The 26,860-nt window shown below is 35.0% G+C and overlaps 1 protein-coding gene across 2 annotated transcripts in view; it reads left to right on the plus strand.

Annotated features, from left to right (window-relative positions):
• LOC129717898 (uncharacterized) overlaps window positions 1-26,860 on the plus strand; it is a 309,945-nt gene that overhangs the window by 106,486 nt on the left and 176,599 nt on the right. For both annotated transcript variants that reach the window (XM_055668165.1, XM_055668166.1), the window contains one exon: window positions 11,402-11,466. In XM_055668165.1, the coding sequence (XP_055524140.1) occupies window positions 11,462-11,466 (5 nt within the window). In that variant the 5' untranslated portion in view covers window positions 11,402-11,461. The remainder of the gene's footprint in view (window positions 1-11,401; window positions 11,467-26,860) is intronic.

Here is a 26,860-nt window from a genome sequence, read left to right on the forward strand (position 1 = left end):
TAGCGTTGTGTTGTGCCGCTATTAAGGGGCGAGAATTTCCTACCTCTCTTTTTTTACCTATCATTAACATCAAAATAATTACGAGCGAGGCTACGAGCGGCAGGAGGATGTGATGACATTAATGGCAAGAAATGTAAAATAGCATAAAAGAGGGAGGGGGCTCAGGTAAACAGAACCGAGCGCGTGGATGTCACGCGAGAATTCCATTATCATCCCGTGGAGTGAAGAGGAGGAAAAGAGGTAAAAGCTTGGGCGTGGGTGTGAAGAAGCGGTACCGGAAATGAATCCAGACGGTGAAAATGCGACAGGTGATAACACAAGACGCCTTCTGACACAAGTCCTTCCCGTCTGCCCCGAACTCCCAACTTCCGACGCCGAGAAATGTCGGCAAGTTGCAAATAACGTTTGCCGGTGTGCGATGTTTGGGGTTAGTTTTATGTGAGACGATTTATTTTTCCGTCCGTCAAACTTAAGTCGGATGCTGACGAAAGTTTTTGCCTCAAATGTAGTTTTCAAGCGTGTTTTACTCCTGGTGTGTATGTGTGTGTACTTTCTTTTACGGGCGAAATGCATTAAAACCATGTTCTAGTAAATCATGTTGCAACTTGGCATTTTCCTCCCGGCAAAAGAAACCATTATTTTGTTTCCTCCCTTTTTACCTGTTCACTGACAAACACTTGCAGCACATTGTCTCCATCAACAGAGTCATGTTATCTATAGATTTTACACGAAATGCAAAAGTTTCATGGTTGACAAGTTGCTTGTGCTGGTGGTACTTTACTCCTGAAACTGTAAATGTAAAAAAATCGCAGGTGGGAAAATTTAAACAAGGAAACAAAGTGTAACAAAAGTATAACAAACTAAAATACAATTGAGGTAAAAGTGTAACAAAAGTACAGTAAATATCCGCAAAAGTACAATGAAATTACAATGAAAGTACAACAAATGTATAACAGAAGTATAACAAAAGTAAAATTAAAGTGCACTAAAGTTACAGTAAAAATACAGTAAAAATATAACCAAAGTACAACTAAAGTATAGCAAAATAACAATTAAAATACAACAAAACAAAATACAAAATAGAAAAACAGTACAACCTATAAGAAGTGTAAAACTCATAGCATCAGATAAATGTACAACAAAAGTACAACACTAGTAAAATATTAGTATAGCAGACAAAAGTATAATAAAAATACAATGAAAATACAAAAATATATATCACAAAAGTGACATAAAAGCACTGTAAAAGTACAACCAATGCACTGCAAAACTATTTTAAAAGCATAAAAAAGTAAATTGAAAGTATTACAAAGTACATATAAAATATATCAAACGTACAACTGAAGTTTAAAAAGACAAATAATCAAAGCACAACACAATAAAATCAAAAATATGCAAAAAATTCAAGACAGTATATATGACAAAGAACTATGAAATTATATTGAAAACGAAACCAACGTACAACATAAGTAAAACAAAAGTTTAAAAAAGAACTACAAAGTACAACAAAAGTTTGATAAAAGTTCAATAAAAGTACAGCAAAAGCTTAATAAAAGTGTACGAGAGTTCAAAAGCACTCCAAAAATTATAACAAATGTACAATGAAAATGCAATAAAATTAAAAGAAACTGAAAAAACAGCAGAAAAAGCAAAAGTACAATAAAAGCATAATACAAGTAAAAAAGTACAATTCAAGTAAAACAACATTGCTGCAAAAGTACAACAAAAACACAACAAAATTACAATTAAAGTATAATTAAACAACAACAAAAATTGCGCAAAACAAAATAGCAACCTATAAGAACTTATAACGAACAACAAAAATACAATAAAATTATACGAAAAGTACAACAAAACACAGCAACAGTGAAACAAACGCCCAGTAATAGTACAACAAAAGTATGCCAAAAGTATAAAAAGTACAATTGAAGTAGAATAAAGGTACTACCAAAGTACAGCTACAGTATGATAAAAACACAATAGAAATACAACAGAAAAAACAAAAACAGTTGAGCAAAAAAGATTTAAAAGTACAACAGGAATACAAAAAGAGTACAACACAAGTAAAACAAAAGTTTATCAAAAGAACTGAAAAGTCAAACAAAAGTATGTTCAGAGTACAAGAAATAGTACAGAAATACTGTATAACAAGATTGATGTATTCTTGTACAACAAAAGTATAATAAAAATTCAAAAAAGTTGCAATCGAAATATAAGAAAAATAAAATAAAAATACTAAAAAAGTACAACATAAATACAGCGGAAAGTTTTGTCCAGCTTCTTACGCACCATAATGACTTTGCAAACTCTACGAAACTTTGCATAGACGTTGCTATTGGTTTAATTTTTTGGAACACGACTTATTTTTGAGAAGCTATTGAAAAATGCTATTTTAGTAAGGTATTGATGTTTACAAATATTTTTCGGGCTAAACGATTTGTCTGATCGGTGTGACGTCTACGAAAAAGTTGTAGATAATAATTTTTTCTTTCCGAAAAAAACATACTAAACAAAAAATAATGTTTTTGAGAAAAAGTGAGAAGAAAAATTGAAAATTAATTGTCTAAAAAAGCTCATTTTTTAAAAATCTATTTTTTAGGACTACAAAAGATTACCTTAACAATGCAACTGGTCCGATCATGGAGAAATCAGAAGAAAGTCATGATATTTTGGAAAAAAAAAATTTTTCACAGGGTACAATTTTTAATGGAAGGACAAAATTAGTATCTACAACTTTGCCAAAGAGACCATGCCAATCAGACAAACAGTTTTTACTCTAAAAATATTTCTAATCATCGATACCTTCCCTAAATAGTTTTTTTTATTAGCTTCTCAAAAATGAGTCGTATTCCAAAAACTTGAACCAATAGCACATAATGGCATCTTTTGCTTATATAACGTCTATGCAAAGTTTCAACCAAATCAAAAATGGTCGATTAAATTGGTTGCCAATTTTTTTTGTGAAATTGCTCTGTTGCCAAAACTCCTGAAATCACGAAACTGACGTAAGAGCATTGCATACTACGAACACGCATTATAACACCCGCCAATATGGTGCGTAAAGAGCCGGATACATAACAAAAGTAATGTAGAAGTATAATAAAAATATAGAGCTGAATTGCAACACAAGTAAAGCATAAGTTTAACAGAGTACAACAAAAGTTGAACAACAGTAAAATAAAAGTCCATAAAAAATACAACAAAAAAGTAACAAAAGTGAAACAAACAAAAATACCTCAAAAGTACAACTAAAGTATAACAAAAATATAATAGAAATGTGAAACAAAAATGTAAAAACAGTTTAACATGAAAGAGAGTATAACAAAAGTGCTAATATAAAAAAAAAACAAAAGTATAACAAAAATTAAAAAGTGTGCAGCAAAACATCTACAAAAGTACGGCAAAAGAACATCGAAAGTTTAATAGAAGTGCAAGACAAACATAACCACTGTCGTATCAAAGTTCAATGGAAGTACAGCAAAAGTACATTAAAAGAGTTACAAAATTATGAATACTACAAATGTGCCAAATAAGTATTACAAAAGTAAAAAAATAAACAAAGTGAAAATTTTAATATGTACAACAGAAATACAATTAATGTATAGCAAAATTAAAAACAAAAAATAGCAAACGATTAACAGAGTTATGAAAAGAGGTTAACAAAAGTGCAACAATAATGAAACAAAACTACAACAAAATAGAATACAACAAATGCAATAAAAGTACCCAAAAATATTTTTTTTTTAAAATAAATAACAATACTAGAACGAAAAAATAAAAATTAAACAACAGTCTAATAAAAGCAAAACCAAAGTACAATTCATTTACATCAGAAGAGCAACGAAAGTTGAACAAAAGTACGGAAAGCTGAAAAAAGTGGATGCGACTCAAACAATAATCAGAAACTTGAAAAACTATAATAACAAAATCTCAACAGAGACAGTAAAAGTAGCAAACAAAGGAAGAAAAAAACATAAACAGTACAACAAAACAGTCTGAAAATGCTCTGAAAAGTATCTGCCGAAACTATGAAAAATAAAAACGATAATCTTGACAACATTTGTAATACAACTGAAAGCAGCGATAAAGGTACGAATAAATGTAAACAAATAATTAAATTAAAAGATCAGAACAGATGAAAATTTCAAAAAAAATAAATTTTCGATAGAGCAAAACACGTGAAACAAAACTGATTGGTAAAATGAAAGAATGTTTCTACTTTCGAACAAAATCATGAATTGCAAAAGTTTACAACACATGGAGAGTGGTCGAAAAATAGCATAAACAGTAAGAATGAAAAAAAAAAAGAAAATTAAAGGTGTACAACAGTGATATTACGCTAAGGGTTTTTGTCACGCGTGGGATAAAGACTTTTTTTAGGTTAAAAATATAACGAAGAAAGCTCTCCCAAAATGTTGAACTTTGTTTGATTATGATAGCCAAAATGCAATATTTCAAATTCACAGTATTTGCTCCAGGAATTGTGACTTTTTGAAAAGTGTAAAACCGATGTATGATTACTTTTGGCCTAGAACGGAAAACATAATTGAAGTAAGGTTGATATTTTGTACCATTTCTGAGAAATGGAGAGCAACCCGTGTGAAAACCCGCATGAAAAAGACCTTAGTGTAAATAGTATTTAATGCAAAAATAGTTGAAATTAAGAAAAAGAAAGAAGGCAAAAGGTGAACAATAATACCTGAAATAAAAGAACGTTAGTAGTTTGGAGAAAACTAAATTTGTGTTTTTAAAGAGTATTGAAAATAAAAAAAGCTAAAAAAAACGCCGACAAAAGCGTATATATCAATGGTTTGTGACCAAAGTGAAGCACATTTAGATACAAAAAAGGTGAAACTGAGCAACATAAAATCGAGCAGAATAATTTTGATAGCAAGTAAAATAAGTACACTTAGATTTTTTTACGTGCTTTTTTTAAGCAGATCTCGAAATTTTCGCGGTTTTTTTTTTCAAGGATTTCGGAATTTATGCGGCTGTTTTACGAAGATTTTTTTAACGCGTGTGAAAAGACTTTATTGTATACAAAAAGATAAAAAAAATCTAGGAATGCGAAGTTTTGAAAAAAAAATACGAACAGTGGAAATGTGTTGAAACTAAGAGCAACATAAAAGCCAAAATTTGAACGAGGAAAGGCAACGAGGAAAAATGTTTTGACTGAAGGTAAAGAGATAAAATCAGCGAGAATATTAAGTTGGTGAGAGTAAAAGTTACACAGAACACAAGAAAATAATAGGAGACCTAAAATGAACGAAATAAAATTGGTTATGTATAACTTGTTGAAAATTCTCGACACTGGTGGTATAGCCAGAAATTTCTTGTAGGGAGGTTTTGGCGTTCACATCACTCATTTTCAATAAGCGTTGCATTAGTGGAGATGTGTTTGCGAGGGAATATTGAAGAGATAGAATGAGTGAGAATAACGTAAAAGATTGAGTGTTTTCTTGCTATGTTTAGCGATACCGCTTACCGTGCAACGCACGGTCTGTTTTAGGGATGGGAAACCTATCGATTATTATCGATAGTATCGATAGTTGTCAGCTATCGATAGAATCACTAAGTTTTTAGTGTTATCGTTAGTTATTGATATTTTCCTCGCATTGGCATTCATACTCCACAATGATGCCAGAACTGAATAATAAATTGGCCTTTCCAGTTTTGAAAGAGACTTCGATGCTTGTTCACTCTTACATAAAATCCTCTTTGAAATTATTAGAAAATTGAGAGATAATTAATTTTCGCTCACTCCAACTCGTACGGACAACGACGGAATTTCGCATAAGTGCGAACGATATGTGTGAAAAAACCTTTACATATTGTTCCTGTTTACACGGAAGCAACCTTTTGTTGTTTTTCTGCATCTGCTTCTGGCTGGCAAACTGTCGATAATTATCGATCACTAAGCAAATCTCTGGCGAAGGTCTTGAAGATTGTCATTGCCTGAAATTTTCGATATCGATTATTCTGTGCAATTTTGTTCTAGAAATCTATGAATCGTCGAGATCTCTATTATGTTTTAAGGAATCGATGTTTTAGGAATCAGAAAATTTTCGAACTAAAACACTCTCTGGGAAAGTTGTTTTTTTTGAGAACTTTTTTTTGTGACAACATCAATTCTCAAAGTTGTATGCGATTCTAGAATACTTGGCATAAAAAATCGATTTAGACAATTTCATATCGTCAATTTTTGCGCATTTTTCCATTGGTCAAAAAACTGAAACTTCGACCGCTTTGAGTTTTCACAACCCGAAGCCCGATTGAGCTTAATTTTTTTTTTCTGAGGATTTTTTTCGAGAAAACGAACCTAAAACTTATTCCATAAAATCGATTGGCTCTCTAATAAACAGTAATGCAGGATACTAATATTAATAAAAAATTAAAGATCGAAGGCTCTTTTTTTATCAAAGGAGTCTGTAATATAGTGTAGAGAGGTGTCGTTTTCTTTTCAAATTATAATTTTTACATTATGTACTTACATTAGCTCTACGTTTAAGTGTTGGTTAGTTTCTATGTTCAATCATTTGATGTTCGATTGTTTTAAAACACAGTCAAGCAATGCTTCTGTGATAGGATCTGCTACTGTGGTAGAAAGTGGGTTAGCCATAGCTGTATCCCACGTATGTGAGAAGAACCGTTAGTCAAATTTGAAAAAGCTACCGTCAATACAGCATTCCTCTAGTTTCAAGAAGAGGTCTAACATCCTTCGCGTTTAATCTGATAATTCTAAAATTTATTTAAAATTATCAAATCTCTTCTCCAGAAGTATTTAAGAATCATTTATGAATCGTTTGAGATTCTTTTCGGAGTCGATTTGATAATTTCAAAAATCTATTTAGATATCATTTTAAAATAATTGCAGAATCATTTTAGAATGATTCTAGAATCATTTGAGAAAGATTCAAGATTCATTTTTAGAACATTTTAGGAACATTCTAAAATCATTCTACAATCACCTTTCGGAACATTCTGGAATCAGTTCAGAGTCATTTCGAGATCATTCTAAAATCATTTCGGAATCGATATAAGGTCATTTTTGAAGTCAATTAAGAGTAATTTTTGTATAATTCCATTCAATAATTATTTCAGAATCATGTTTGAATCATTTTGGATCCATATTTCAAAACCATTTTACAATCGTTTTAGAAGCATCTTAGAATAAGTTTTGAATAATATTAAAATCATTTTGAAATCTATTTTAGGGTCAGTCTAGAGTGCTTTTTTAGAATTGTTTGAGAACCATTTTTGTATGATTTCATAGTCATTTTATAATTATTTTAGAGTCTTTTTTAAAGCATTTGAGAATCATTCTAGATATATCTTCGAATTCAATTCGAATTGGAATCGTTTCAGAAGGAGAAGGAGAAGGAGAAGGAGAAGGAGAAGGAGAAGGAGAAAGAGAAGGAGAAGGAGAAGGAGATGGAGAAGGAGAAGGAGAAGGAGAAGGAGAAGGAGAAGGAGAAGGAGAAGGAGAAGGAGAAGGAGAAGGAGAAGGAGAAGGAGAAGGAGAAGGAGAAGGAGAAGGAGAAGGAGAAGGAGAAGGAGAAGGAGAAGGAGAAGGAGAAGATCATAAAGAGGATAAAAGAAAGAAGATTGATAAAAAAATGGAGAGTGAAGGAATTAGATAGAAAAAGAGAAATGGAGAGAGAAAGATGGATTGAAGAAGAGAGTGAAAGGTACATAAAAAAAGAACGACTAAAGAAGAAAACGATACAGAGATACAAAGAGAGAGAAAGATTGAGAAAGAGCGAGCAAAATGGATACAAAAACAGAAAGATGGATACAAAGAGAAAGACAGATATGCACAAAGAGAAATAAAAATGGATATAGAAAGAGAAAGAAAAATGGATGCAGAAAGAAAAAGAAAGATGGATACAGAAAGGGAGAGAAAGATGATAGGGAAGGAGTGAAGAAGATAGGTAGAAAAACAGAGAGTAAAACAGATAAAGAAATAGAGAGAGGAAGATAGATAAAGAAAGAGAGAGAATGATGGTAGAGAAAGAGTAAGAAAATAGATAGAAAAGAGAGAGAGAGTAGGATAGACAGAGAAAGAGAGAGAGAACGAAATATAGAAAAGAGAGAGAAAGATAGAGAAAGTGAAAGAAAGATAAATATAGGAAGAGCAAGAATAGATATAGGAAGAGATAGACAGAAAAGATGTTTCCCCCTGAAAGGAAGGTAGAGAGAGAGATTAATAGATAAAAAGAGAGAAGGGTAGATAGATAAAGCAAAAGATAGATAGAGAAAGAGAGAGATTAATAGATACAGAAAGAGAGAGAAAAAAAATAGAAAGAGAAAAAGAGAGGAAGATAGACAAAGAAAGAGAGGGATATATTGGTAAAGAGGGAAATTTGAGGAAGAGAGAGAGAAAGATGGATAGAAAAAGAACGAAAATTCAAGTAGAGAAAGGAAGAAAAAGGTACATAGAGAAAGAAAGAAAGATACATAAAGAAAGAGAGAAAAAGATATATAGAGACAGAAAAAGAAAGATAAATAGAAAAAAAGGGGGGGGGGGGTTGATAGGGAAAGAGGACGCGAAAGACAGATGGCGAAAGAGAGATAGACAGATAGAGAAAAAGAAAGAAAGAGGGAAAGATAGAGAAAGACAGATACAGAAAGAATGTTGAATAAAAAAGGGAGAGAAAGATGGATAGAGAAAGCGCGAGAAAGAGAGAGAAAAAGAGAGAGAAAGATAGATAAAGAAAAGAAAAGAAAGATGAATAAAGAGAGAGGGAGAGAAAAATAGATAGCGAAAGAGAAAGAGAAACATATGAAGAAAGCAGGAAAAATATAGATGAAAAAGGAGATGAACAACAAAGAGGAAGAGATAAAAAAATGAAAAAGAGGAAGAAAAAGAGAGATATATAGAGAAAGAGAGGAACGTAGATTGAGAAAGGTCGAGAAAGACAGATAAAGAAATATTGAGAAATAATGAAAAATCATTCATGGTTGCCTGATCTTGGAAATGGGGAAAAAAGCAGTTTGATTGATATGATGTCTTTGGCAAATATGTGTAGGTACTTTCAGAAATATTATACATCATAAAAATCAGCAAAAAAAAGTTTGAACTTAGAGAAATGAAAAACAAAAAAATTCCAGCCTTTTTGGATTTTTCTACAGTGCAGTTTTTTGAAGAACGAAATCACTATCTACAACTTTGCGGAATACTCTTTATCGATCAAACAAACATATTTAACTCTAAAAATATTTTCATCATTAATATGCACTTTCAAGAATTATTTTCGCGCGGTGTATATTAATTTCTAAAAGCCAAAATATCTATTTAAAACTTTGTCGAAGACGAATAATAGCTTCTCAACAATTGTTAGTGATTCGAAAAAAAAAATACAAATTGCACAAAATGACATGGATAGCCCTTTTTAAATCAAGAATGATATAGTTTCAGTTGTAGAAAGTGCAATGAAAATGTAATTCTAGTTTGTGCCTTGCGTTCTCTTTGCTTGTGTATAGTTTAAAAACTCAATTTGTATTTGTATTTATTTTAGTAATCGTTTTATAGAATATTCTTTTGATAGTTAGTCTCTTTTTGTGTAGAAAACTACACAAATGAATTTCGTTTCGATTTTTTTCTTTCAAAAACTTCTATATCGATTTTTACGAAATTTTTTGACTTCCTAAACCACAAGATTAACTCAAAATACAGAACATAACACAGTGTTGAAGTTATTCAGACGTATATTGGGCTGTCATGGTCATGGAGAAGAACTTATGTTGTATTTACATGTCTTCACTGAGATCTGGCTATTGAGCTATGTGTCTGGAGACGCATTCGCAGCTTAAAACAGATCGCAACCCGAACAAGAGCATAAATGAGCGCGGCGGTTGTTGTTATTATTGCTGTTTCCTCATCGAATTGTATCTAGTCAAATAATTGGAAATGTTCTGGTATCGCTCGAAAGCTGTTATCTTCTGCTCACCGTTATGGAAGCTCCTGGAACAGATGCTTCTCGCAACGAGTACCATCCCGCTCTGTCTATCAACCATACACTTCATCACTCTGTAAGGTAGAAGGATATGAATAACTTGCTTCAGCTCAACTATCATGAAAGGGGTTTTTAAGTTATCTGCCTCAAATCGACTGATGTAGTGTTATCGACTTGCATTTTTTGAGTTTTTATGGAATAAATAAAGGTCATTTTAGAATTATTTTCATATCTTCTTGGAATTATTTTAAAATCATTTGAAAGATTAAAGAAATCCTTTTAGAATTATTATTGGATTATTTTAGAACCATTTCAAAATTATTTCGGAGTCAATTTGGAATCTATATCGAATGTTTTCAAAGAGCCGAAAGATATTATACATAAATTGCTCAAATTGCTAGAAACCGCCTTTGTTCGACACATTGCCAAAAGCACCGGTACAACAGTAACCGATCAAACCGATGCCTTGTTGTGTTGTCCTAAGCCCGATTACGTTACTCTAGGGCTAGCCGAATTCCTCCACACCACACGCCGTTGTCTCTCGCCTAGTTCAGTCATGTTTACAAAGCAAACAGAGTTTCGTTTTGCCTGTCGCCTGCCGCCAGTAGTCGTATCGTAACAACACACATCTAGGGATTTCGGCCCTGTGCCAACCGAGAAACTATCCAACCAAATCACCTTTACCGTCGTATCCAGTCTGCTGGGGCATAGGCGGCGGGGGGTTCCGAGGAAAGATTATCCGTTTCGATTACCTTCCCACTGTTACAGTCGTTTCGGTTTGGCCAGACGACGAAGGTTCACTCACCGTTGATAGAAATCGAATCGATTTACGGTGTTTCTAAAGTGACCATAGTATAATTTTTATTTGGGTTTGTGTTTTTTCAAGAGTAATCAGGGAAACTAGTACCACGCTGTGAATTTTATTCACAGAGTTAATTTTTTATAGTGCTATCTTTTCGAAGACTGCAATTCGGGTAGTGGTTTCGGGCTGCACTTTATGGATCGAGAAATCTGCTCCTGTGTATTAGTAAGACTATACTTGTGTGTGTGTGTGTGTGTGCATCTCTGTTTGTGTAAAAATGGATTGTTCGGAATTCCAAGCGGATTTTCCTGGCAGCACCGAAAAAAAAAAGAAAATCCCAAACGAACGACTGAATATTGGATGCATGGAATAAAGTCGTACGGGGGTGGAAATAAAGCTGGCTAGTAAGCCAAACTGGAGCTTTTCCCGAGAAAGGTAGAACGGAAAAGGTTGGTCTGGATAGAGATCGAAACCGATAGTTTGAATAGCGGCATAAGGACCGTTAGTGTAATGATGTTTATGTTTACGTATTTGCCGCAATTTCACAACTCGTTTGAGGTCCAACACACTGTTGGAATTTTAAAGGCTATTGTAAATTGCAATTTTGCTGAGACTAATTTAAATTTCATCTGTTTTCTTTCAGGTACTGATTGGGGAAAAAATGCCAATTATTCAACACCATTGAGTTTCGAAACCATCTGAAATGAGGTAAGACGGTGTTTTTTCAACATTTTATGATCATATTCCTCAAATGCACAAAAAAGCATTCAAAACTATTCCTGATGCTTTCGGTTTTAAATGCTCATTGCTTTTTTTTTATTATCATTTTTTTTCGCCTAACGCGCAATACAAAAATTATGCGCGTTGATGGTCCGATTGCATGAACATATCTCTGCGGTTGTTGGCTCCATGTAATCCGTTGCCGTTCTCCACCTATCGCGCGACTGTGGGCACAAACCTACCTGCCTAAACACCCCATCCGAGCGAAGCGGTACAGAATCGCCTGCCACATGCAATCCGGCGGCGGCGTCGGTTCATATGATGTGCGCGAATTGAGTCGAGTTTCGTAATAATTAGGCAAAAGCAAATGCTCTCATCATTCGGTCGGTTTGCACGGAATGTGCCCAGAAAAGTGTGGTTTTTCGATCGAAGGTTTGTGGTTTGCTCAATTTTGTTTTTATAATTCGGCGATGGGCGCACGGTATTTTTGTTTTTCCGTTCCGCCGAAGTACGTGTACGCGATTCAACCGTTGATTGAATTTACCGTCGGACGGATCGGGGCAGACGATGTAATTAATCACGCCGAATTTGACCTTCTCTTGAGGTAATGGTGAAATAATAAGCTTATAATGAAATCATCGGAGCTGCCAACAAGAGCTGGAATTGACAAAATTGAGCAATCTTTATTACTGAAATGGAAATAAATAAAATTCTAGTTAATTTATATTATTATTTCGAAGCGATCAAAGAGTAGCTAGAGTGGAAAAATCTTGAAATGATAAAAAATGTATTTTTCCCAAATTTTTCAGCTTTTTGTTATATTAATTGATTATCTAACCTCCTCCTTTTCTCATTCTTCTTTAATTTTTTTTCATATTTCATTAAATTGTCTTATATTGTACATATTGAATTTCGAATTATTTTTGAAATATACTCTTTACTTTTGTATTTTTATTTCTAGCGCTTGTGACAACTAACGCTTGTTTATCTTATTATTATAATAATTTTCGATTTCGATTCGATTTTGTTTAATTTTTTTTCGTTTTCCAATAATTTTATAACTTTTTAAAAACTTTATTATTTGAGTCATTTTACATGTGTTCCTTTTTCCCGTTTTCTTTCTTGTTTTTTTTTATTTTTTGTTAACTTTTATGTTATCCCGCATTGGTTTTGTTTTATTTTTGATTTATTTTTCCTATTTTCTAACCTCTTCTATGTTTTTATTTCTTTTCTCAGCTCTAATCTATTGCTTAGAATGTTTTCATATTTAAGGGTTTCAATCTGTTATTGAATTTTCTGTCATTTTTTTTAAATTCGTTTCTTTGTTCACACAAATTTCGAATTTTGTTGTAGAAAAATGTATAAAAATCATTTTTGCCTTTCTCCTAGAAAGGTATAACAATCACTGAAAAAAACAAAGGTATAAAAGTGCTCCAAAGGGTCGAATCTCGTATATCAATCGACTTAGTTCGACGAGCTGAGCATTTTCTGTATGTGTGTGTGTGTATGTGTGTGTGTGTATGTATGTAACGGTTTCCCAAACTCACTCGATTTTCTCAGAGATGGCAGGACCGATTTTCATGAAACTAATTGCAAATGAAAGGTCTAGTTGCCCCGTAAGACCCTATTGAATTTCATTGCAATCGGATTTTTAGTTTGGAGGTTATGTATCAAAATGTGAAAATCACAAAACTTCATTATCTCAGAAACTATAAAACCGATTTGAACAAAATTTTTATCAAAAGAACGGGCTTGCTTTTTGAACCATTTGTGAAATAATTTTATAATGATTGGACATGTAGTTCAAGAGTTATGCAAAGAAATGAGTTTCAAACACTGTTTAAGCTCACTCACTTTTCTCAGATATGGCTGGACCGATTTTCACAAAATTTGTGTCATATGGAAGGTCTTGTTGCCCCATAAGACCCTATTGAATTTTATTGTTATTGGACTTAACTTTGTCCGTCATGTATAATAATGTGAAATCAGGCTATGACAAGAAACATGTTTCTAAGACTGTTTGAACTCACCCACTCTTCTCAGAGATTGATGGACCGATTTTCACAAAATTAGTAGCAATAGAAAGGTCTAGTTGCCTGATAAAACCCTATTGAATTTTATTATAATCAGACTGTAACTTTGTCTGTTATGTATCAAAATGTAAAAGTTATGAAACTCCATTATCTCAGAAACTACACAACCGATTTTAACAAAATAGGTATCAAATGAACAGCCCTTTAAAACCCCTGAAAACCTTTGAAACCCCTAAGAACCCCTTTAAAACCTCTAAATAACGAATTTTATGATGATTGAACATGTAGTTCGAAGGTTATGAAAAGAAACGTGTTCAGAAAACTTTATCAAATTCACTCGTTTTGCCAAAGATGGCATCACTGATTTCAACAATCTTAGTTTTAAATTGAAGGTTTAGTTGCACTTTTGGTACCCATTTAATTTGATTATAACACTGGTTGCCAAAATTGAAAAAAAAATGCTGCTCTAAAGCTCATAATAATTGCCCTAGAAAGACAAAAATTCACAGGAAAAGCTATAATTTTTCATTTTTTCTTAGTTTGACCTTCGGGGCATCACTTGTGTTGACCAGTGTAATCGAACATTTATTTTATCCATTATGTGTCAAATTGTAAAAATATTGAAAATCTCTTCTTTTAAAGATCACACGACTTATTTAAAGAAAACAGGTGTCGCAAATTCGGATTTCAAAAAAAAGTATAAAGTTGATTCCTGGTCTCTGAGCATCATCCCGGGTACTGATAAACTCACATTGGGTAATGTTTGTTGACTGGTAGAAACCGGAAGCTATTGTCTAGAAATTTGAAATGGCGTCTCAAAATGATTTCTGGCCTCAGGGTATCATACCGCTTCTTCAAATCGTATTGGATGATATTTGTCACTTTAGGCTGTTGATCGGAAACTGTCGCCATCTTCGCCATAGAAATACCCAGATTAGGCAGTTCGCCAATTTTATGATGGATTTTGTGATTTTATGATTATCAGGCAACCAGAAGTGGTCATCTGGATTGAAAATTGGGTTTTAGGTCGGATTCTGGCCACTGGGTATAATCCAGGTTTCAAGAACCCATATTGATTGGTATTTGGCCATTCATTGGATGCCTCTCAGAAACGATCAGTAATAACGTTAAAGAATTTTAATTTCACTGATAAGATCTTTCAAATTAATGTATAAGGAACAACATTTAATTATACATTATTTGAAATCTACTGACAAACGTTGACTTAAAGAATCTGAGTATTTATAGGCAGTATATGAGTACAAATCGATTATACCACAATCAAAAACAACATCGCATCATATAGTTGAAAGAATTTAATGTTATTTGCGTTATTGTTATTTGTGTTAATTTATATTCATGTCGTCGGTTTCGTGCAGCACTGGCACAACTCAAAAAACATATTTTCGAGAAAAACGCGTTTGAAAATTTGCATCGAAAATTTATTTTTCGAATTTCAAGAAAACTTTGAAGTTTAAGATTACCAATCCTTATTTAACACCTTTGGGTCTATTATGCACATATTACGTGCTCACGTTGTCTAAATTAAAACCTTATTTTTGCTAACTTTATAGAAAATTTCGATTTGCGCAGCAAAGGCACTTCTACTCATAACTCTGGAAGTTTTGTGATTTTCGAAATGGGATTTCGTGTGACGAAACTTAACAGTTTTTGTCATCGTTTGCCATCAAAAACTCAAAAATGTAAAATTTTGAGTTGTGCCAGTGTTGCACGAAGCCGATGATATGTTAAATTTTAAATGTTCGGTGTTGTTGTGCTGTTGGCTACCAAAAATTTGTTGTTTAGAATGAATAACAAATCCAGCAGAAATAATCAAGGTGTATTTTTTGAGTGTTGGAGTAAATCTATTTTAACAAATTATAAGTTCGAAGGAGAAAGGCTGGGTCTCACCGCTAGGTGGATTGATTTAGGTTTTCAAAAAATGGTGGATCTCATTTTGGATATCAGCGAATATCAGCGTTGTTGACGTTGTCAGCATAATAATGCACGTACAATAATGCAGTATTATTTTTGAATTTTGTGACGTTTTAATTTCTTTTTTATTTAAACCTTTGGATTCAATTCTGTTTTGCTTGGCAATTTTCATTTTTTTTTGTATTTTAACTCGCAGTTTTTTTATTTCTCGTTTTCAACCAAATTTGCTTTGATATTATTTGATTTTTTCTTCCTTTTCAAATATTCAATCTGTACTTATTGAAGCCGTTGTGACTTTTTTGAGATTCTACTTTACTTAAGACAAGAATATGTTTCCACTAAAAAAAGCAACTGTTATTGAAGATATAGTTTTTCAATCCTTTCACAACCTAATTTTCAAATGATACTAGTACGATGTTTTACTTGTTTTGACCTTAAAATGGTCTCGAGGTACGATGACCCAAACAACCAATTTACGCGTATAATGCAAACAGTCATCCTATTGTACGTGCTTTTATACGTGATAGTTACATCGCACAAGAAGCTGCGAATGTTGCTAATACGCGCAAAAGTGGAAGCCAAAATATCCCAAAATATCCAAAAACCAGTGCGCTGGAAAAAGTTCATATATGCGACTTAAACTGTTGAAGCTTGTTAACTTGTCTGGGTTGTTTCATTATTTAATGCGACTCTACTACTTCATATTTACGATTTGAAACGAAACTATAAGCGATATATGAATATACACTACGGGTTCTTTTATTACTTAATGTTGACTTCAGAAGTCAACATTAGCAAATTATTTCAAATATTTATGCGATCTTCGCCATGCATTCCTACGCATTAGTTTATCATAACATGCGATTATATCACCTTTCAATAAAAAAAAATACAGCGAACAGTAGCAATTATTATATTTTATTCATTCCTCGCTATTCAAATTACAAGGAATAGTAAATTACAAATGTCAGTCTTTAACTTTTAATATATATTTCCTGTGGGCTCACGCTTTAATATTCGAGGATCCATCTGGGCTCGAACCTCCAACTCTTAGAAGCAGCATTCTTTCCACTCCTCCTTGGTCTCGCTGTCGATAATCTCTAACTTTTGGTAATAACTTTCTAATTTCATCGCAGAATTGACTACGAGACATCGTATAGCATGATTCTAATTAGATCTAGTATTGCGAGTTAGTTGGTTAATATCTGCGAGAATGTTCGTTGTTTACATTTCGGTTGTCAATTGTTTAAACAAAATTAAGTGATTTCATCGCCTTCAACAACAATTAAAGATAAGTTCCCAACATTCGATTTTCACGCATAGTCGTCAATGTGTCGATTTACTGCGCATTGGAGCATTGGAGAAGTTGATTGTTGTTTATTACCTATTTACCACATGAATTCTCGATCACGAGTAACACAAATATATCTGAACTTGATAGAAATAACAAAGCCTGTAATATTCTGAATAGTTCGAACGAGAAAACAATTCACAACTATTATAAAACAAAACAATCGAAAATCAGCTGGCAATATAAAAAAAATATGAAATAAAAAAATGAGTTAAATTTAAAACAATAAAAGTTAAAGCAAAAAACTATTAACTAAATGTAATGCAAACTGCAAATACAATAATTACCCGATTATAACACGGCCCTGATTTTATCACCTTGTTCATCCGGTTTTATCTTCCACCATTGCTCAGCGTTTTATTTTGCTGTTTGCCTACTATTAATTAAGTAGTGATACAAATGTTTATTAAAGCCAAATAGTATGTTAGAAGTCGAGATATTCAAAAAAAGCATCTCTAATTTATAAAGATAGGTGATTTATCCACCTAGAAGTGAGATGAAAAAATCACTTTTTCATCATATCAAGATTATTGCGAGGTCTTCGGTAAAGTTTTGGTTGATTTCAAAACTTTGCTAAAAACATCATGTTGCCATCTCTCACACATTACGATCCACATAAAGTTTTCTGTTTAAAGACACTAAAAATCATAATGTTCATTACAACTTTTTCCCAGATTTTTCCGAATTTTCAAACCTTCTACAATTTTACCAGCGATCTAAAAATGCATGTTCTTGATAAACACTATTGCTTTTTTTCTATCTCTTAAAATAAAAAAGTTATTGCACATACTTTGATATTTTGGGAGGTTTTTTCCATCTTCATTTACAGATTTCTTTGTTGTTGTGGAATTAGACTACTGCGTCCATTATTTAGAACTTTTGCAGTATATCCCCTTTACTGTGCATGCTATATGAGTTAACCAGTCACACACTATTGATCGAGTGATGACCGGTTGCCTCGTCACGCTCCCAGTCAGGTATAATGTGCTTAATAAAGCCTTCCGAGGGTTGGCAAACCAAATTTCAGTGGGTTGTAAGCAACCCTTATTGAGAAATTTGATTCTTTTCAAGTATAACGCACCACAGCTGCATAGCAGATGTTCCGAGGTTTCGTTTTCCATGCTGCAAAAGCGACATGTATCATCCTGAACTCGACCAACGTTCTATATATGATATTTACTCGGACAGTGCCCGGTTATTAGTCTAGTGTAGATACAGAGCGCCCACTTATTGAGCTCTAATTGCTTTTTTGTAATTTTTGCTTTTGCCGTTATTACCCTTTTTGACTGATGACATTCTCTAACAGCCATCCAGTTGAGTGTCACCCGTTGTTCCTTCCAGTGTTTAAATTCCCTTTTTATTGTACAGTTTGAAATGCCGCAAAAGGGTTTCGGACCAATGAAGTTAAAGGTGGAACCTTGTTTGGCCAGTTCGTCTGCTTTTTCATTGCCTTCAATTCCGTAGTGCCCTGGAACCCAATACAAATTGACATAAAGTTCATACAACAGAGCATCCGCAGAGAGAGAGAGAGAGAGAGAGAGAACTCACTCCCAGAAATGTTTTGAAGGGCATTTTGAGGCACATAAAGCCTTCAGCGCCGCTTGACTGTCAGAGAAAATGCAAACATTCGCGTGCACGGTGCTCCCACAGAACGTTATTATAAAATAAAATGCACCAAAAAATCTGAGTACAACATTCGAATCGTCATGACGTTTAGAATCTCTGGTCAAAATTTCAAAATCATAGTACGGTACATTTTTGAGTAATGCCCTTTTGAAGGTCGTAAAGTACAAAAAAGTGATATGAAAACGAAGAAATACTTATTGTAAAATACGTTCTCAACCATCATTTTATGAAATAACTTCCAAAATAGTTTCTACACATTCAAAGGATTATCTTTCAAGACATGAACAATTGGTGAAAAGATTTATTCGAAAATCCCACAGTCCACAGTGGTCTAAATTCTAAAAATCGTGATCACCTAGATTTGACTGTCAAAAATTGATCTTATGTACTCAATGTTTGTTTCATAGAACAAGGCCTTACTTTTGGCGTTTTTAGTTTTTCGATCAATCCACCTAACAGTTAGATAAAAAAATATTTTTTTCTAATTTTCAATATACCAGATAGCTTCCTTCAGCAAAGTTGTGGAAAATTTTAAAAGATAAACCATTGCTGAATACTACGATGTTCTATCTGTACGTTGGACACGACGAAATAGAGTTTTTTGTAGAACACTTCTCCTTAAAATCAGTTTTTCGTCTATAACTTTTTCTATTATTGTCAAAACAATAAATTTTATAAAGTCTTAAGAGAATCTTAGTTGAATGAATGAAATCTTAAAACATTTTGCATTGTTTTGACCATTACAGACAAAATTATAGACAAAAAATGATTTTGAGGAGAGGTGCTCCACAAAAAACTCTATTTTGTCGTGTCCAACGTAGGGATAGGATATCGCAGTATTCAGCAATTTTTTTTTTAATTTTCCACAACTTTGCTGAAGGAAGCTATCTGGTATATTGAGAATTAGAAAAAAATATTTCTTTTATCAAACTGTTAGGTGGATTGATCGAAAAACTAAAAACGCCAAAGTAAGGCCTTGTTCTATGAAACAATTTTGCTGAAGACATTGAGTACATAAAATCAATTTTTCACAGTCAAATCTAGATGATCACGATTTTTCGAGACCACTGTGCACTGTGGGATTTTCCAATAAATCTTTTCACCAATCATTAATGTCTTGAAATATGACCCTTTGAATGTGTTGAAACTATTTTGGAAGTTATTTCATAAAATGGTGGTGAAATACGTGCTTTATAATAAGTTTTTCGTCGTTTTTATGTCACTTTTTTGTACTTTACGACCTTCAGAAGGGCATTACTCAAAAGAGTATCGTACAATGATTCTGAAACTTTGACCAGAGATTCTGGACGTCATAAAGAATCGAATGGTGTACTCAGATTCTTTGGTGCATTTTATTTTATGATAACGGTCTGTGGGAGCACCGTGCGTGTTTATAGTTTCTCTTCAAGCAAACACACCTGATTATAGTGCAAATCTCTGCTTGAAATACGGTTGGCCATTCACCCATAGCCACTGATATCCGAACTCCAGGACCGAAGATATCCGCACCTGTTTTTGAGGCGATTTTAGAGCCATCCGTGAAGACTGCCGAACCATGTAACTGCCATCGCCTATAGGGAATATCGCTGTTTTCAATAGGTTTCATCCAGTCTCCGTTCATACTCATTACGGGCCCTCTTTATAAGTGTTGTTATATACTCAGGTGACCAACAAGGTCACCCGGCAATATATTTTTAAAACGTTTGAGACGCAGAGCATCCCTCTCCGCCTCTAGTTGCACAAATTCATGCAGAGGCAGCAGATGAAGGATTCGCGTCCAACGCTTGCTCCCGTTATAGCAATACACACAAGTCTCTGAAGCTTCGCTAACTTTGTTCTCGTAATAGCCTGTTTTGTTTTGGGCCACCAAACTGAGGAAGCGTAAGTTATTTTCGGGAGAATAATAGGCGTGTAAATCCATCTAATCATTTTTGGTTTTAATCCCCACTTTCTACCAACCGTTTTGGAGCAAAACCAGAACGCACTGACCGCTTGCTTATTGCACTCTCTAGGTGCGCGTTCCAGTTAAGCTTTGAATCAAGGATTAATCCTAAAAATTTTACCTTTTCGCTCAATTGGATAATTTTCCCTTGAAGCCTAAAAGCATTAGGTTAAATTTTCTCCTTTTAGTGAATGGTACTACTAAAGCTTTTGCAGGATTCATGTTTAAACTCTCTTTTATGCACCAGGAATGTGTGACATTCTTTCCGAGACTACATTGTCAAACTTTCTCCTAACCATAATGATAATGTCATCTGCGAAGCCTACAACTTCGAAACCTTTATCTGAGAAGATCATCCACAACTAAAGACCATAACAGTGGCGCGAGTACTCCCCCTTGAGGGCATCCTTTCATGGCTCTTACAGTTATGGATGAACCCCCCAAGCTTCGAAGAGATTTCACTTTGTGCGATCATAGTGTGAACCCAATTGACTATGCATGTGTTGAACTTTCTCTTCTTCAGCGCGTTTGCCATGGAAGAGTAGGTCGTGTTATCAAAAGTACTTTCAACATCCAAAAAATAGCATAGTGCAATTTCTTTTGCTGACAGAGATGTTTCTAATTTTGTCTACCAGCGTATGAAGGGCTGTAACTGTTGAGCTACCTGTTCGGTATGCAAATTGAAACTTAGTACATTTTCTATTGTCTTCAATACGATCGAAGACAAGCTTATTGGTCTTATGATTTGGGGTTGTTCCTATCTCAATTGCCCGTTTTTGGTATAAAGATAACCCGTACTGACCTGCATTCTGACGGAATATAGTTAAATCTTAGGCTTGCCTTAGTAACGGTATCATGGTTGCCTCACCTTTTTGAAGCAACGTACTTCACCGTTTGCCGAAACATCACATCAATCCAAGTTTTCCTTTTGGATTTTCTTATTTCATTATTGTACTCAGTAAGTGCTTTTCTATACTGAGCCCAATCTGAAGTACGTTTTGCTTTACTGAACATTTTTCGAGATGTTTTCCTCAGCCGCTCAAGCTTCGAATTACAGTTCTGGGAGAGCTCTGCTTCTCGTCATAGAATAACTTGCATGTGTTCGTTTCTATTCCAAAAATTTTGCCTTTATTGGACCATGGTTCGTGTATGAAAGCCATGTCCACCCCTTCTTTTTTGAACCCCCTACACAACACAGCGGTAGCCCCTTCAGCGTGATGGAGGTTCACCTGTTAAAACCTAATTGGTTTCATTATTTGCTGAATTCTGCTCCTTGTATCTTTAAGGCGGAGCAGAGCAGCCAGCGTTTCCTCCCAGTTGAGAGTCATGAGCGTTTTCCGCTAGTCGGTTTTTTTTTCGTTGCCAGCAATTCTGTCTTTAGGACCAGTTTTCAGGGCCACCGCTTTGGCACCACTGGGTCCTACTTTTGAGTCACTGGGCGGAATACTAGCGCCCATTATTTTGTACCATTATTTTGGCTTTCCATGAGCCCTCTCATTCTCTCATTGCTGAAGTCTGCTCTTAGGTGCATGCATAGGCACAAATCCTCCGCATGTGAGGGGAACGTGCCGTTATAAGCCATGGCTTTTTAGCCGACCTACCTGATAGGTGCATGCTTGTCATTCTCCTCAGTATGTGGAAAGAGCGGAGCAAAATTCACCGCGCACTTCCCTTTCAGTATGTGCCTGCGTGTAGCAAGTGCTTTCACCAAACTGCTTCTTTCTCCACTCCAAAGTGTCACAACCAACTTACAGAGATACAAACACAATTCCAGCTCACTCCATATCTGATAGAAACAAGAGGGGTGAATCACTCTACAGAAAAAACGCAGAAGTACACCACAGAGTCCACTGGCGAGTAGTCTGGAAAGGAAAAAAAAACTACCGGGCAAAAGTGTAGTCCTCGTGTAGCTACACCGCGAAAACGAATTCGACCAGAGTAAACTCGACCGGCACGAGCAACGCAGTCTTTTTTTCTCCCAATCTCTTTTCCTCTTTTGACATGCTCAAGAAACAAACTGTAAAACGCACCGCAGATAGCTCTGTAATTATTGTGTGTGATGTCCATACGTGCGAGAAAGTACACCATAGTTCATTGTCTCTCAAGAGAGAGATTTCAGATTTCAGCGCGGTGCTAAAAATCGTCTGTCGTTCTCTTCTAGCATGTGTGTTGATTTACTCCTTAGTGTGAGAGCAGTTGTTTTCGCAGTGTAAGATGTTATCCTGCACTCTAGAGATTTTCTGAGGAGAAAAGAGAAGCATGCTTAGGTGGAGGAATGCATGAAAGGCCTCCGGACGTGGAATCTTTTTCACATCCAAGGCAACCAGTTCAGCATTCTCTCAAGGCACAAGGGCCCAAGTAACATCCTTTTGCCACAAGGTGGTTTTCTGGTCCTTACAGTAAAGAACCATGTAACTGCCCTTGTAGCTATATTTTGCAAACTTCGGTTTTGCCACTTCATGCCTTTGCTCTTCTATCTTAATGAAACGAGCGTCTTGTACAGCGTCCAGGTTCGCCGTTGTCATTTGGTTTTTATTTAGGAAATTCCTTGAGGATTATCCCAACTTTCACCAGGCTAGCTACATCCCAGAAGGAGCGGCCATCTGAGCGGGAGTTAACCGCTGAACTTGTAGGTCGTCTTTGTAAATACGCCTCTGGTTCCTTCAGCACCGTTTTCACTCTGGTCTTTAAAAATGTTGAATAAAATTCATTTGGATTGTTTCATCATTAACAATCTTACAAAAACGGTTGTAGTTTCGACTAAAGCAGCAATTTGAGCTCTACCCTCGTGTCTAACAGCAACACGCAACAGTTGCGCATAAATACGTCCTGACTAGAGCGTCTCCAAACATTGTTACAGAACCCAATGTTTAAAAAAATGAGCTCCACATACAGTAAGCTGAGTTTTCTGACTCGGCATGAAAAAAGTCTAAACATTCTTATCTTATTGAAGTCGCATTTTAGGATAATCCACCAGTGAGGCTAATTTATTTCGTTAAATTGTTCAAAAATAGATTTTTTTTATTGCTTAAACATTTTCTGTGGATTCGAATCGTTCCTCAGTTGGGTTTTCTAAGTGATAAAAAAAGGTCCAAATTTACCCTTTTTTAACCTTCCGTCCTGCATACTTGACAAACATCGACATGCAGTCGTAAGACCATTTTTTAAATTTTTTTAGGTACGCTTACCAATTTTAATTAGCAATCTATCTGTTCTTGACAAGCGAAAATAAAAATAAAATATTAAAATAAATAAACGGTTCAATTACCCGGAGAATTCGATTATCTGAAGTGAAATATTTTTCAAAACTCCGGATAATCGAGTCCGACTTGTATAACTATTTTTTTTTGTTTTTTAAAATATTCTGATAGATATTTAATTTTTTTGGAGTAACTTCGAGTGGAGGAATGGTTTTTGCGCGTGCCGCTTGCTTAGATTCACGTTGTTTGACGAGAGAGATGCTCATCGTTCGCCTTTGCAATGAATGAACTTGGCGTGCAACATTGTTCGATTCGGTCACTTATCACGGTGACACAACCCTTCCTTTCTACCGCAGTTGTGGAGATGCAGAGGTAAACTCGGTCTCCGACAACAACGACTGTTACACCTCCTTTCTTCCTATCTCCTTCCGCCGTCGTAATCGATCTACACAAAGCGGGAGCTACTGAATTGTACATTGAAGAAGGTAAATTAATCCCAAGTAGTCATATATGCGGTTCTCTGTGCGACTTCACTAGCGTAGATTCATCACAGAGAAGCTACAACGATATGTGCGGACGTCAAGATCAAAGCTTAAATTTTTAAACATGGATGTTAGCAGCACCCTCTCAGAATTTAATTAGGGGAGAACCGTACATAACGCACCAGTTGAGTAAGATGGCCCATGCTATCAATTCCCTAAAACGTTGCATGGTTGCTTTACTACAGTTTTCATACGAAAAAGTGTGCCATAATGACTAAAATACTTGGAAAGCTGTGGCTCTGTCCAGCATGAAATTATTCATTAATTTTATGTAAGCTTTTATGGTTCACTGGCTAGCAAATAATACAAAAAACTGTGGTTCTTCTATCTCTCACGCTATTGAAATTTATAACACAATGGATATTTTAATTTATCTCACCAACTTTTCTCCACTTTCACCTAAAAACGAACAAAACTAAAATTGGAGTAGAATGCACTAAAAAGCGCTGCAGAGGATTACTTGAAAATTTAGGGTATGTTCTATTGCTTTAGATTTTACTTCTGAGACTTCTAGCGCTTTTTACTTCGCGTGCTTATTCCTGCTAGAGGCATTTTAGCCTTCTGCTTTGGAGCATTTTAGCCTTTGTTGTGGTGCGTCTTGGCTACGAACTTGTTTTGGTAGCAATGGTGATTTTTATTAAAGATTATACTCAAATCGCGTATTTTAGAATAAGCTTCCTTATAAACATACATTAATAAGATCCGACAATTATCCTACACGTTTAATGTCGCTTAGAAATGATTGAATTCAAACCGAGGGGCATTTAATCGAACATTTGGGAGTTCACTAAATATTTATTAAATTCTGATTAAAATGATCAGATTGAGAACGATATTTGTAATTATTATAATAATTGTGTAACATTGGATTAAGTCTAGGCGATCAATTGTTAATCTATGATATAAGTACGTGATACGAACTTAAATGTAACTTAAATATTAGTGTTAATAAATTATTATATCAAAAAAAAAAAAATTCACTGTAAATTGCCTAAATACCTAACTGGTTCGAATTGCAAAGTTCTCCCCTAAACATTGTAAGTATAGACCTTCTTTAATCTAAGCAGCTTTTTTTAGAGAATTTTCTAGACTAACTTTTGAAAAAGGTTCAAGTTTTCATTTTTAGAAATCAAATAAATGATGACAAGAGTCAGATAAAAGCTGTCTAGAGATCGTTGTTAAAATATTATCTAAATTTTCATACAAACATATTGATTCTTTCAAAATCTTTTTGTTTTCGAGTAAATCCAATTAAATATTTTTAAATGAAAATTCAGACTATTTACTGAAAGCCTCTCAAAGTCTTAAGGATAAATGACACATATTTCAGTTTTATCTCGAGGTCGAGGTCTGACACAAATCTGTAGAAATCAGGTCCCATTCATTTTTCCCCCTTAACTGTTGTTAGTTTATGGTGCGGTCACTGTGCTTTGATGTACTTCTTGCACTTTCCAGCCTTCTGGTTATTAAACAATGAGCAACAAACAGATTGTTGAGTAACGGACGACAGCTTGGCATTATATTGTGTGGAGTATCAATTCGACTAATGGACCTTGAGGAGTAAGCAGCGCTCAAGAATGCGAAGGATGGAAGCTTCATTTTCCCATTCAATATGATTTTGTTTGGAAGGTACTTCATGTTATGACGATACATTATCATAATTCGAAAATTTTGAACAGAAAACATGCTCGTGTTTGCACATGTGAAAAGAAAAGTAGGTATATTTTTATTGTAGGAAAAAGTAGCGCAAATGCAAACCTTTTCTGCTCACGTATCACCCCGGTTAAGCGCAAAACGGACAAACGGACCGGTATTTTTTCGGTTTCTCCTTCTTTTCATAGGCAAACGCGCCCGAGACAGTTTGCTTTCCCAAGCACGTGTGAGGCCACGTACGCGTAGCTGCAGGATTTTTTCTTGGTTTGTTTGCTGGCGTTAGTATTCCACAGATGGTTTTTGATTTTCATGTTAGTATAAACATATTTTTTTCCGATACCGAGTAAGACGTGTCAGCCGAAAGGACGTTGATCCCCCAGCTTTGCCGATTTTGCGAATTCTTAATGAAGCCCAATTTGGGTAATCGATCGAATTATTGTGTAAATTTCTGATGAGTTCCGTTGGATAAAAAAGAAATGCTCAATAAGCAACTTATCCCTTTCCTGTCGGATGCTAATTTGGCTAATTCTCCTTGCAGCGGAAAGCTTTGTGCAACGTCGCAAATCTTCCGCCTTGTTCTATACAATTGCAACAGTCTCAAGCGAGCTCAAAGAGTGAGAGAGGAAACAAATAATCTCTTCATCGATTTTGCCGCTCTTCTTGTAGTTGATCGACAGTGTATAAATCGCGCCACGGCTGCTGTGATCTGGTAAAACTATTCTCTTCGCTCGTTCGTTTGCACGCTCTAGCTCTCGAAGCGCGCCAGCGGCGAGCAAGTCGAACATTCAACAGCATCCGGCTCCCGGCTTGGATCCGGCCGCTGCACGTTCGCCACGAAAGGGAAAACAAATGCAAAGCTTTTTCCTGTGGCAGGCAGACACTCGGGCTCTAGGGGCCATTGAACGCACGCAGCATCCTGGCTGCAGTTCTTCCTTCGCCGGTGGTGTCAGGATCAGCAGTTTCGTGCAGACCACCGAAGGGAGATGACACAATCGTCGTTGTCGTCGTCGTCGTCGTCGGGTGTCCTTTCGTTGCCAGCAGCAGTCGCCGTCGTCATTGTTGCCAGTTAGAAATCGCGGACGAGTTCTGAAGTCAGCTGC

This window comes from Wyeomyia smithii, chromosome 1 (assembly GCF_029784165.1).
Source record: "Wyeomyia smithii strain HCP4-BCI-WySm-NY-G18 chromosome 1, ASM2978416v1, whole genome shotgun sequence".
Classification (NCBI taxonomy): domain Eukaryota; kingdom Metazoa; phylum Arthropoda; class Insecta; order Diptera; family Culicidae; genus Wyeomyia; species Wyeomyia smithii.